This window comes from Podarcis melisellensis, assembly GCF_964234715.1.
Source record: "Podarcis melisellensis genome assembly, chromosome: Z".
Taxonomy (NCBI): Eukaryota; Metazoa; Chordata; class Lepidosauria; order Squamata; family Lacertidae; genus Podarcis; species Podarcis melisellensis.
In genome coordinates, this window is record NC_138547.1 from 21,832,039 (window position 1) to 21,845,537 (window position 13,499).

Below are 13,499 nucleotides of genomic sequence, written 5' to 3' on the forward strand. Positions count from 1 at the left end.
GTGCCACATTTTCTTCTATTTGGACAATAACTTCTAGGCAGAAAATCCAATTGATGTTTACTCCCGATTTAGCGCTAAACAGTGGGTTTCCCCGGGGAAAACGGTGGGACCAAGCAGAAGTGTGGATGTGTCCATGGTTTGTTTGGAGAGAAACCAACCAGGAGCCCAGGTTCAGATGTAATGCTAGGCCAAACCATGAGTTTATTCCAGGCAACATACCAGCAGCAGGAGGGAGGGAGGGAGCAAAGTGCAAAGAATTTCAGTATACTACAGGTTCACTTTCAACCAAAGTTTATTTTAAACTATGGTTTAATGTGATGTTTGAACCAGGGCAATGTCTGCCTTCTCCCACATTTCATTTTAAGTCTCTGCAGCTTTAATGCAGGCCCCATCCATGGTTCCAACATCAGCCATTTTCGTACAATATTGTGCCTTATTGTGGATTTTGTAGCTTCCCGACTTTGCTTTCATAATTGTGGTAGTCATGGAAACCCATTCTTGGGTAGAGTAGTGCCAATAAACAAAGTGGTCTTAGATTGGAAATAAGGAGGGTAACCCCAGACTTGAACGACAGCATGCAATTACTTTTCACCGTAGTGGTGTTTTGCAACATTCACATTTCTGACGTTGTGTTTATTAATGTTTTATTTGGTGCAAATGTTTTTGTTTTACCAACTAGATTACAACCAAGGTTCTTCAATTTCTGTGGAAATGGAGACGTAATGTTTTTGAAAGGCTGTTGGTACAAAAATCACACTCCCAGGTAATCATCCTATCCTCACGTTAACCCCCACCCCACCCATTGTACCAGCTCCTTTGATCAGTATTTATTTCATGCATGTACATTTGACCTGGATCTGTTGGGGGGGGGGTTGCACTGTTTGAGGTCCTCAGTCTGCCACTAACAGACCCAGAACCCTCCTCTTAGGATAGGATAGACATGAAAATAAGTTTTGATAAGAGTTTTGGTGGTTCAGATAAAGCTTGGTCAGTCAAAGTGAATTGTTAGCACAGAAGGCTTTGTAGCCGGAGGTTCCTTCTGCTCTTAGGAAGGCTGCTTTACATCTTTCATTTGAGCAGGGGTAGCTAATTCTCAGTTTGGGGGGCCTGATCTGTTCCTCCAAGCAATTTTTCCTACCTTCCCAAGACCCCACCAATTTTGGCAGTGGCAAAAAGGGGAAGGGGAAAAGTAAAATGGGCACAGGACTGTGGTGGCAGTGTCCTGCACAGTGATGGGGATGTGAATCACCTCCTCCGTGGACATCAGATTGATCTTGGACTAGTCAAGGAGAAGGGTCTGTGTGTGCACATGAGAGCCTGTGTGTGCCAGAGTGGATTCTTTTGACCGCAACCATTGCTAGCATGTGGCTCTACTAGAGGGTTGGGGAAGGGCCAGAAAAAAGGTTACCTACCCCTGCACTGGAGCATTCTATGAAAAATATGCAGCGACATCCAAAGAGCTTGAGCCACATCTTGTGATGCATGGGAGCTGCCACAGAACTTGTTGCATTACTGTGTGAACTCCTGCATAAGTGTATGCTGGAACAGCTAGTGCTGGTGTTCTGTATCCACCCTGAGGAATAATTTCCTATATTTTTTCATCAGTTTATATGCTGGTCTGGAATAATAGTTATGTTACAGAATAAATGTATGTATGTGAGCTCGAAGGAAACAAACCATCCAGCCTGACAGCAATGCTTAATGGCTATTGTTGATTGAATAGCCTGCTCTTGAGCAAGAACAACCCATGCCGACCAAATCATCTCTAAATGCCCCAAAGTTAAAGAGCTTATTTCTAACCTCCTTAATCCTGATTGATCATTTCAATAGGAACTGTGCAACTTTCAGTGGCTTTCCAAATAAACCAGTGGATTTCTCAACCCATAACCAGGACAGTTGTGTTCTTGGAAGTTATGGGGTAATGGTCTATTTTAGGAAACTGTGCCTCTAGTTGAAAGCATGCATTGACTCAACAGACAATTAAGATCTCATTTGGAAAACCTTCCAGCAAACTAAACTAGAAATCTTTTGCTTTAGAACTGGAGAAACTGAACAGTTGGGGATGTGTTACTTGTGAACGTCCTTTGGATGGTTTTATATAATAACTGCACTGTAACGTATATAAGAACACAGAGAAATTCTACTCAGTGTTGGGGTTTTTTGTGTTTGCTTTTGTGGGCAGAGGAAATACAACCTCTGATTTTCAGCATCATTTGCAGGAATGGCTTTTCTGTGATTCACTTTTCAGGAGGAGCCTTTTCCCGGCATGCCACAAGGATTCAGTGTTCCTGTCATCAGGCTGTGACAACCTAAAAGCAGCACTAGATAATAAAGAGAAAGTGTGGCTTATACCAAAGCCAGTAACTGAATGCCTGCTTGCTCCCTCTCCCTCCAGTATCATATAATAATTCTCAATGCATGATGGGATGCAGTTGCATCAAGGTCCCCGATCCCTGCCAGCAGAACTCAATGACGTAGGGAAGAGTTAGGGAAACAGATTATGTCAGATGTTTGCTCAATGCTGTGGGTTGGGCACAGGAAGAAATGTGTCTTTTGATAGCAGCCAGATATTCCCTGTGCCTTGTCTGTCTCTGTCCTAAAAGAAAAGCCATTTCACAAATACCTGCATGCTAAGGGGACACCTGGTTCCTGCCATATTCCTCTCCCCAACTAATTGTTTGGCTCTGCAGTACCAATCATAGAATTGTAGAGTTGGAAGGGACCATGAGGATCATCTAGTCCAACCCCCAGGAATCTCTTGCCCAATGTGGGTCTCAGACTCATGACCCTGGGAATAAGAGTCTCATGCTGTATTGACTATGTGCAAGGAAGCTTTCCTCCCAATGTAGCTTAGAAGCTTTTGAGAAGCAATTTTCATTTGGGCTGTAATGGGGAAGAAAAGGGTTAAACTCCTCTCCCTGCCTGTCATGTTACTGATAATCCGTCCCTCATAGGCACAGTTACTATTTGCATTTTTTTAATGCAAAGGTGCATCTGATGTCATACCTAGTTTTGAGGTTAAGAGGAGAGAGAAAATGCTTTCAACCAGACTCATCCTTATGCCTTTCTCTCTCTCCCCATCCCCTTTGCCCAATTTCAGCTTCCTTCTATGATGGACATTCATGGGGAACAAAAGGAAAGGAAGCACTTGGATTACCTGCAGAAGGGCCATCGTCTGATGCCAATCCTGGCTGTCTGAAATGGTTCTTCAGGATACTGGTCTGGTGATGGCTCCAAGGGTTCCTACTGATTATTGACTCTTGAGCAAGGGCAGCTTTGGCGGATTAAGGCCATTCAAGACCTTTTACTTTTTTATTTCTTACCCAGAATAAGTGAGAACTCTTTGTGCAAATGCATTTCCAAATGCCTTAATGGCAGTTATCTAAGACCCTGGATTTCACAATATTTTTCATTTTGCCAACTTACAAGAATGGCTCTGTAACAAGGAGTAGATGGCTGGTCAACTGGACTACTTGTGCAAGTGCTTTAAAGCAGGAATCATGGTTGCCAAATCAGGTCTTATTGTTAGAAACCCTGGCAAGTATGCACTGCACGTTTAAGGCTGTATGTCTCCTTTCCCTGCCCACAATACCTCCTCTTACTTTTTGAAATCCTTTTCTTTGATTCTGTTAAGAATGTTGGCCCTTTTGGTCTAAGAAACACACCCTTTTTTGGTGTGGTGTAAAAAAAAAAAAGCCTTCAAGCACAATCCCTGTTGCAGATGCATACAATTTTAAAGGGATGTTTTCTTTTCTAAAATATTGGGCAGGATCCTGACACGGAACACCTTCCTTTGACCTGTGGCCCAGTACTCCTTGAAGTGGTCAGCCTGTGCCTGAACTGCACCACTTCGGACTGTAGTGGGGGACCCAATTCTGGTTCTCTCCAGATCTTTTGGACCATGACTCCCATCAGTCGCACCTAGCATTGGCCAATGAGTGTTGTGGTCCAAAACATCTGGAGGATTCCAGGTTGGTGAAGGCTTCTAAGTCTCTCTCCACATAGAAAAGTGCCAAACTTCTTTATGTTAGAGGGAAACATTTTGCACAGAGAACCCTTCAATCATGTGAGGCTCCAGCAGGCACCACTCAGGCAAAAGCCAATATTCCTTATTTTTCAATACTTAGTAGAAAGAAGGGGAGTGGGAAATGATTATTTTTCAGTGAGCAAATGGGACTGAGACTCTTTGTTGAAAAAATAAAACCAAGATTTTTTTTCCCATAACGTTTGACAGATGTGCTATTAGGTGTGCTGGATTGAGCTGACTGTCTTCCTTTTCTAATTATATCTGATATAAGAACCATTTTTAGTCTGAAGGTCCAGCCAACACAAGACATTTTCCTGAGACTTTGTTGCTGCATAAGTGGTAAAAATACAAGCATTGTTTTGGCGGGGGGGACGGGGACTGTGTGGTAGACGCAGGACATCCAAAGGATATCATGGTATACACTTTGAACTGGAGTCTCAAGCATGTGTACCACAGAGGAGTTTGCACAGCTCTCTCCCTCAAGAGCAAGGCATTCTTTTTTACACATCCTTGCTGAGAAGCTGGGAAAAGAAATACTTCACCATTTCTTAAGTGTTGTCTCAGTATTTCTTCCATTGTTCTTCCTTTTTCAATGGTCATGTTTACGGGATCTCACATTCCCCACTGCTCCAGAAGGTTAATGTGCAATTCCTCAACCTCGCCCCAAAAAGTGAAGACCAACACAGAAGATGACGTATACCTCAATCCCACTGAAATAATTTAAGCTTGTGTGTTTAAACCTTAATTGATTTCAACAGCTGTGCTTTTCACACAGCTCATAGTTAACCTACGCAATTCACCACCGTAAGGCGTAGCAACTGTAATTTAGACAAATGCATGGACAATAAGGCAAGCAGTAGCTACTGGTCATGATGGCAGTGTGCCACTTCCAGTATCAACGTCATCATGCCTCTGAACGCCAGGTGCTGGGAATCACAAGCGGGACAAGTACAGTTGTGCTTCTGTCCTGCTTGTAGGTTTTGCATAGGTACCTGATTGGCCATTGGGACAACAGGATGCTAGACTCGATGGGCCCTTTGGTCTGATCCAGCAGGGCTTTCTTATGGGCTCCCTTGGGGATGAAGGGCAGGATATAAATACACATAAATAATATCCTTGTGTGTGATTGGGGATAGATTGAATCACAACCCACACCCTGCACTGTAAGTTCACTGCCAAAAGCCAGGTCTGAATAGGGATAGGTGAGGATGTCACTTCCAGCTGGCCAAAAGCCTGGGCCCATCTTTCTCTTTTGTGTTCACAGCTATAGAATGCTTTGGTTTCTTGCCAGGGCTGGCAATACAGGGCCAGGGCACTAATGCTGCACTTACTACCTTCTCTTGGCAGACGCTATCATACTGTTGTTCTAATTGTCATTTCTATTACTGTGCCAGATCCCTGGGGGCTGTTCAGCTGTTCAGCTTGTAATAGCACAAATGGAATAAATGTAAATTATACTGCTAAACATTTTTTTTGGAGGGGAGAAGCTGTGCTTAATTTCATAATTTGCCTAAATAAAACTTCCCATTATGAAGTAACCAAAAATAACCTAAGTTTATCTCTGAAAACACCTTAGCAACCTGTTTTTATTGCAATCAGGCTTCTTAAATGAACAATTTTTATTCTAAACAATCATCAGTTTAGAAGGGCTCTGGTCCAGAGAACTTTATAGAGGAAAAATATCTGCTAATGCACAATCCAGAAATGCCTGGTGCCCACCAAACATTTTAGACTATAACCCCCATCTACCCCTTTCAGCCACAACCAAGTTGGGAAAGGCCGCAGCATAAATTTTGTGCACTCATGAACGCCAGGGATCTGATACCCAATTTACTAACAGTGCAATATCTGCGTAACACTGCCAACATTATGCCTACAGATATAAACCCAAGTATAGAAAACTATTTTAAAATGTTTATGTAGCTTGTGTCCCTTGTCTTCTTAACCTTTTTTTTCAAGGATCTGCGTTGAAGAGCATCTATACATGCTGAGTAAACAAAGAAACTTTCAAAATATTCCATCAGTTGTTATCACCTGTTCTAAGGAGCAGGTCATTGATGATTCTCTGGATGGCAGATGACAGGATGTTCTGCATGCCAAAACACCCTCCTGGTATATTCAAATATGAACATATTATTGCATAGTTGCTGCTTTAAGCAGGGGAGTTGTGGGCCGGGGGCTCAAGCCCCAGGCCTGTGTGGTAGGCCTCTTGATTGTTGGCGCTTTTAAAGTTAATTTTATTTTTACTTTTCTTACAAGGCAGCTGAGCACACTGCAAAGTACACTGCTGGTGCCCCTTGAGTTCTTTTAGTAACTAGCATCACTCCTGACTTTCAAGCAGTCATCCATTTCTTGCATTTCATTCAGGTTTTCCTACATTTTCACTGCAAATGGAGACCGATGTTAGCCCTAAGGACTAAGCAAATGTCCTGAAAAGGAGTTGGGGGGGCAGTATTTCCTTTCTTGCTGTAGTTCTGTGCTTTTGAACAAAGCAGGAAACACAAGAATGTTGTGCAGGGTGTAGAGGAAAATCCATTCCATTGTTGCTCCTTGAAGAGGCTGACATTGTGGGTTGTCCCTAGAGCGATGCTGTTTCTTTGTTGGGCTTGACACAGGGGACTTGTGGCTTACAGCTATCCTGTATAAATATTTCCAGTCTCTAACGGAGTAAACATATGCTTTTGGATATTTTATGCATAACTGCAAAAAATGCAAAATGTCTCAATGGCTGCTTGAATAATTTGATATCCAATTAAATGATGTGCTGTGCTAATAATAATGTCTAGATACATGATCAACTATCAGATAGCTTCTGTAGTTGCAGTCACTCAGGATGCTACCCTAAAGCATTAAGTATTTTCATGGAAATGTTAAGCACTCCTTATGTTTTCACTAATTTAAACAAAACAGAATAATCCAACCCTTCTTTTACCACCACCCCTTAATGTATTAGTTCATTATTAGTATTAGGCCAAAATTCTTTTTGGCCTCTGTGTACTGCAAAAAGTTGAGCTAGCATTATGTTGGAGATGCAAGATCTGTTCTTTTCCCTGTGTACAAATATATATATATATATATCCGAGTGCAGTGTGGATGCAATGAGTAGGCTGTGTATGTGCTATTGTTCCATATCATAACATTCCAGTTTGAAGAACCTTCTGTATGACTGCTTGAACCATGAAGGATATGAGATGCAGTGTGGACACAGCCCAGAATTATTCTAGGCGTGAAACTGCAATCATGAAAAGGGAAGATTGAACAGGTGTGCAACATCCACTCAACTATCTTCCATAAAAAATGTTACACATACTTAACATTCCAGGTATTTCTCTGGTTAGCAAGCTTAAGGCATCACACTGGTGTCTACAAAAGTGGGATAGTAAATACTATTTAAAGAATATGGACTTTGCAAAACTTGGGACTTTTTGCAAGAACTGCTATGCTACAGTGGTTTATTTTGTAAATTAGGGCACTACTGAGTCCTTGCTGTTAAATATTTATGGAGCAAAGAACAGTAACTTTGGGAGCAAACACGGGCTGATCATGGGTGTACTGCCTGATGATGTAACAGATATTTATTGCCCAGAATCATAGGGCATTGTCAGATGTGGCATAATCTGAAAGCACAATTTTGGTGCACATTACAATACCAGGAACACTAATTTTTTGTATAGAATACAGTCTTTTGAAATTACTTGTATTGATTTTATTTAGGTACAGTACCTTGTTGGGGAAGACATTTTTGGGAGAAAATGCTGATGTGGGAATGGTGTACTTCATCAGCAAAATGGTTGTGCTTACCAATAACAAAGTTTTACTTACATCAGAGCATACTGTCAATCACTATGCTTCCCTTAAGTGACTTGTTAATTTTTTAGGATACCCTCTGCATTTAATTTTATGGATTTCTAAAACACTAGATTCTACTTTAATCCAAAGAATTGAAGTGGGTGACAACAGGCTTCATATTAAGGGGATGAAATGTAGCAGGGTCCTACATGCCCATTTAATACCGCATTCATTTATCCAGAAAAAAACCAACAGAAGACCTGCAATGAGTATTCTTCCAACCAAGAGAGATCCTCAGCATTTTGCATGTACATGTACCTGATGTTAATCAACTGGAGAGCTCAGTATACCTGCAAAATATCTTGCTGTGCCTGCCACAGTTCAAGTAACCAAGGCATTTGTGCTACCATGTTTTGTACTGTTTTACCTTTGAAGTGGCAGCTTACTGCTTGGTCCTTTTCCTGACCAGGTGTCTTGCCTTTTTCACAGAATTTTTTTGGTACCACTTTTCTGGTAACCACTGAATCAAGCTTCATTCTATCTATCTGTATTGGTCATATTGCAATTGCTTTTGTGTTCCAGTTTACTATACTTCCATATGTGTAATTAAGGCCTACTTATTTCATTGATTGTATTTTCAAAAAGGTACCATTTCACCATCTTGTTTTACAGTAGGGAGCATAAGAAATGGACTTCTGTTAGGTTTCACAGAATAGAATTGTTTCCCCTCCAAACCTCCATGTAATCATCTTTGTACAAATTCCAAATTCAGCTTTTTGATTATTGCAGGTTTTATTTTGTTGACCCTTTTGAATGTTTTGACTTCATTATCTCAGGTTTGTTCATTAAAAAATGTGTATGTTCATGCTTGTTGCAGCCTTAAGCATGGAAATGTTTTACAATAAAACATATTTTATAGAATAAAGTTTAAAGACTTTATTTGAAATATTTTAAAATTCTATTAAGACGTCTGTATCTACTGCATTCAAACTCCACCAAGAAGAGTTGCAAGAATGGTACCATTTATGTATCAGTGCTTTTTTGTAGACTTCAGCTTGGTGTTTTCCAGTTATCTCAAGGCACTTTCAACTCCTATAATTTTGTCTAAGGGCACTGACATGGAAGCCCAGCATTCTGAAACAGTTACCCTTTTGAGTACTGAGATAGAAAGAGTATCCAGTTAAAATTTACAAGTGTCAATGAATAATTGGACAGTTTAACATTTACACATGCCAAAAATGTTTTAAATAACCTCCAGCTTGCTTATTCTACTACCAATCATTAAGACACATTGCCCTTAAATAACACCAAGTGCAGAGACCATTTCACATGGACTGGCTCAGCCAGACTCAACCAAGTATCCTTTTGAAACATGGTGCTTGGCTTTAAGAAGCTATGGGTTTTCCCAATCTTGGCAATGGAGTAGTTGTGACAGTACTGATTAGTCACCACTGAGCATAACCACTATCTAGCAACTGAAGACTAATTGTTAAGGATATAAGAGTTATTGCCAATAGAAATATTCTTAATTCATATACGGATCAATCCTTAGGACCAGCCCTCAGGCAGAAATAGCACAGTAAAAGTAAAAAAGGCTTGCAGTCTACACTACTAATGAAAGCAAGGGTGCAGCATTTCAGTTTCCCTATGAGCTTGAAAATATACAGGAATGATGTACAACAGCTGTGCTCACCAACCTGGTACCCTCTTTATGTCGTGAATTCCCATCAGCCCCCAGCCCACCATGGCCACAGGCCAGGAGCAATGGGAGTTGGGAGTCCACAACTAATAGGGGGCACCACCACTGTAGTTGTAGTAGTAGTAGTAGTAGTAGTAGTAGTAGTAATAATAATAATAATAATAATAAATATTTATACCCTGCCCATCTGCTGGGTTTCCCCAGCCACTATCTTGAGTGAATATCTCAATACTACTGATCTCTTTAAATGAAGAACATTTGCTTTGGGGTAGCAAACCTTGATTGTTGATATATAAGAAATCCTGGTCCCGTCCCGTCCCCACCAACTCACCAGGGAGTGAAGAGGGACAGTAGCCTTCCCCTGCTCCCAATGGTGAGGAGCATTTAATATGCTGTGGGCATATGCTGTGGGTCATGGGCATGGAAAAGGTGGTGCTTTGGCTTCCTGGGGAAGGACCCTGTGAGTGGACCCAAGTGAAGACATACCTTTTCAGGTTTGCTCTCAGAGTTTAAAAAGGGAGGCCCGCAACCCTTTACCCTCAGGCTGCTCGATCACCGGATCCATGCCCTAGCCTAGGCCTAGGCCTAACCTATTCACTGTAAACCATTATGATTGTTCTGCATTCCTTTTCTTGTGATACAAAATAAAATAAATAATAATAATTTATTATTTATACCTCGCTCATCTGGCTGGGTTTCCCCAGCCACTTTGGGTGGCTTCCAACAAAATATTAAAATACAGTGGTCTGTTAAACGTTAAAAGCTTCCCTAAACAGGGCTGCCTTCAGATGTCTTCTAAACGTCTGGTAGTTGTTTTTCTCTTTGACATCTGATGGGAGGGCGTTCCACAGGGCAGGTGCCACCAGCGAGAAGGCCCTCTGCCTGGTTCCCTGTAACTTGGCTTCTCGCAATGAGGGAACTGCCAGAAGGCCCTCAGCACTGGACCTCAGTGTCCGAGCAGAACAATGGAGGTGGAGACGCTCCTTCAGGTATACTGGACAGAGGCCGTTTAGGGCTTTAAAGGTCAGCACCAACACTTTGAATTGTGTTCAGAAACGTACTGGGAGCCAATGTAGATCTTTCAAAACCGGTGTTATATGGTCTTGGCGGCCACTCCCAGTCACCAGTCTAGCTGCCACATTCTGGATTAATTGCAGTTTCCGGGTCACCTTCAAAGGTAGCCCCACATAGAGCGCTTTGCAGTAGTCCAAGCGAGAGATAACTAGAGCATGCACCACTCGGGCGAGACAGTCCGTGGGCAGATAGGGTCTCAGCCTGCGTACCAGATGAAGCTGGTAGACAGCTGCCCTGGGCACAAAATGGATCTGCACCTCCATGGACAGCTGTGAGTCCAGAATGAATCCCAGGTCAGGGGCACAGTTACCCCATTCAGGACCAGGGAGTCCCCCACACCTGTCCCCCCAAAACAGTACTTCTGTCTTGTCAGGATTCAACCTCAATCCGTTAGCCACCATCCATCCTCCAACCGCCTCCAGATACACAGGACCTTCACCGCCATCACTGGTTCTGATTTGAAAGAGGTAGAGCTGGGTATCATCCGCATACTGATGAAGACCCAGCTCAAACCCCCTGATGATCTCTCTCAGCAGCTCCATGTAGATGTTGAAAAGCACGGGGGAGAGGACAGAACCGTGAGGCACCCCACAAGTGAGAGCCCAGGGGTCTGAACACTCATCCCCCAACACCACTTTCTGAACATGGCCCAGGAGGAAAGAACAGAACCACTGTATAACAGTGCCCCCAGCTACCAGCCCCTCTAGACGGTCCAGAAGGATGTTATGGTCGATGGTGTCAAGAGCCGCTGAGAGATCCAACAGAACTAGGAAACAGCTCTCACGTTTGTCCCTAGCCCGCCGGAGATCATCAATCAGTGCGACCAAGGCAGTTTCAGTCCCATGAAGAGGCCTGAATCCCGACTTGAACTGATCCAAATGGTCTGCTTCTTCCAGGCGTGGCTGGAGTTGTTCAGCAACCACTCGCTCAATCACCTTGCCCAAGAATGGAAGATTTGAGACTGGGCAATAATTGGCCATATTGGCTGGGTCTAGAGATGTTTTTTTAAGAAGCGGTTTAATGACTGCCTCTTTCAGCAGGGAAGGCTCCCTCACAGAGAGAAGCATTCACCACCCTGCGAAACCCATTGCCCAGCCCTTCCCGGCTAGCTTTTATAAGCCAGGATGGGCAAGGATCAAGGAGACAGGTGGTTGGTTTCACTCGTCCAAGCAGCCTGTCCACATCCTTGGAGGTAACAGATTGGAATTGATCCCGTGCAACTTGACTAGACAGGACTCTAGCACTCTCCCACCCCGGTCCTGCTCCCACGGTGGAGTCTACCTCTTCCCAAATCTGAGCAATTTTATCTGCAAAAAAACTTTGCAAAATCATTGTGGACTTATGCACTGTATCACTGGAAAACAGCATTCCTTTTCTACTCTTTGTATCTTTTCAAAGCATAAAGACTACATTGTTCAAGAGGCTCCATTAAAAAACATTCTAAAGTATTTTGGTCAATGGAAGACTTTACAGGACTGACTTGTTTGTTTACAATGCAGGAGTTTAACAGAGCAGTGCAAAGGTTTGGGCTTTGAGATACACTAAGGAAGATTTCTTTGGGAGCACAAATTCTGCGCTGCCTTCGGAAGGAGCATTATACCTTTGGTTTTTTTTTAACAAAGCTAGACTGGCCTTCCAAACACAAAGAAAGGCAAAGGTGGGAAATTCCATACATCCAGGACAGTTTCTCGACTGTCATTTATAGCAGGCCAAAACAAGAAAGTATTCAAGGATTAGACATAAGGCCCTAAATCATGCATTTGTTTTGAACAAGTAGATAAAGAGGTACCACTGTGACGGGAAAGTAAATTGCATTTCCGTGCGCTCTGGTACTCGTCACAGTGTTCGGTGCGTCAGAAGCAGTTTAGTCATGCTGGCCACATGATGCAGAAAAGCTGTCTGTGGACAAAATGCCAGCTCCCTTAGCCTAAAAGCAGAGATGAGTGCCATACTCTATAGTTCAATTCGACTGGACTTAACTGTCCAGGGCTCCTTTACCTTTTGCATAATGTGTTCTATATTATTATTATATTATTATTATTATTATTATTATTATTATTATTATTATTATTACATTTTGTCTATTGCCCCCTAGCCGATTTTGCAAGTCATGGTGATGGATAATTAGCTCAGCTTCCAGCCATTGACAATCTTATTCAATCACCTCTCCAGCTTTAATGTTTTCAGCTGTTTTAAAGCTTTCAGTCAGGAGGGCTTGAATTTTGTTCTTTTAAAAGCAAAGGTCCTCAGGCCCCAATCACATGATTAAGAGATCCTCATTATGATTACAATGACAAAGGTAACAATGTAAAAAGAAGACACAGCTGATTTTTCTTGAAATCTAAATCTTAAATAGTTTTGGGGTGCCAGCAGATTAGAAAAAATGTCACTATCGAGAATCAATTAGTGCCACATTAGAATAAAACTGTAATGCTTTTACATATTACTGAAGGGATGAGTAACCTGTGGCATTCCAGATGTGACACAGACTACAATTCCATCATCACTGGCCACTGTCCTTGCTAGTTGGATTTAATGGGGGTTGGAGTCCAACAATTCATTCAGGATCCATTCCCCACCCCCCACTTTACAGGCTGTAACTGGAAGAAGCTGCTTTGGATACAGAGCAGTTATCTTCCTTTTCAAATGTGCTGTTTGCAAGAGAACTCTGTGCAAAGCCACCCACATAAGCTGCTCTGCACATACTACACAATCCTTCCAAGGGCTTGTGCAAGCCTGAGCTGGCAAATATGAGGAGTGTATTATATTGCACACATCACTCTCTGGACTGTGACTGGTTTCTGTTAACCACATCTTCTTAACAAGCTCATAAGTGCAATACGGTTTAAGAATATTACCTGGAGCCGTTGTCTGCAAAGCATCAAGACTTCCGAAAAATTCCAACTGTGC

The 13,499-nt window shown here is 42.4% G+C and overlaps 1 protein-coding gene and 1 long non-coding RNA gene across 2 annotated transcripts in view; one reads left to right on the forward strand and one right to left on the reverse strand.

Annotated features, from left to right (window-relative positions):
• Positions 1–5,479, forward strand: part of ZDHHC15 (zDHHC palmitoyltransferase 15) — a 36,340-nt gene extending 30,861 nt beyond the window's left edge. The window contains exon 11 of the mRNA XM_081897935.1: positions 680–5,479. Within this exon, the coding sequence (XP_081754061.1) occupies positions 680–723 (44 nt within the window). The 3' untranslated portion in view covers positions 724–5,479. The remainder of the gene's footprint in view (positions 1–679) is intronic.
• LOC309362329 overlaps positions 1–13,499 on the reverse strand; it is a 368,586-nt gene that overhangs the window by 232,797 nt on the left and 122,290 nt on the right. The gene's annotated exons all lie outside the window — the stretch shown is intronic.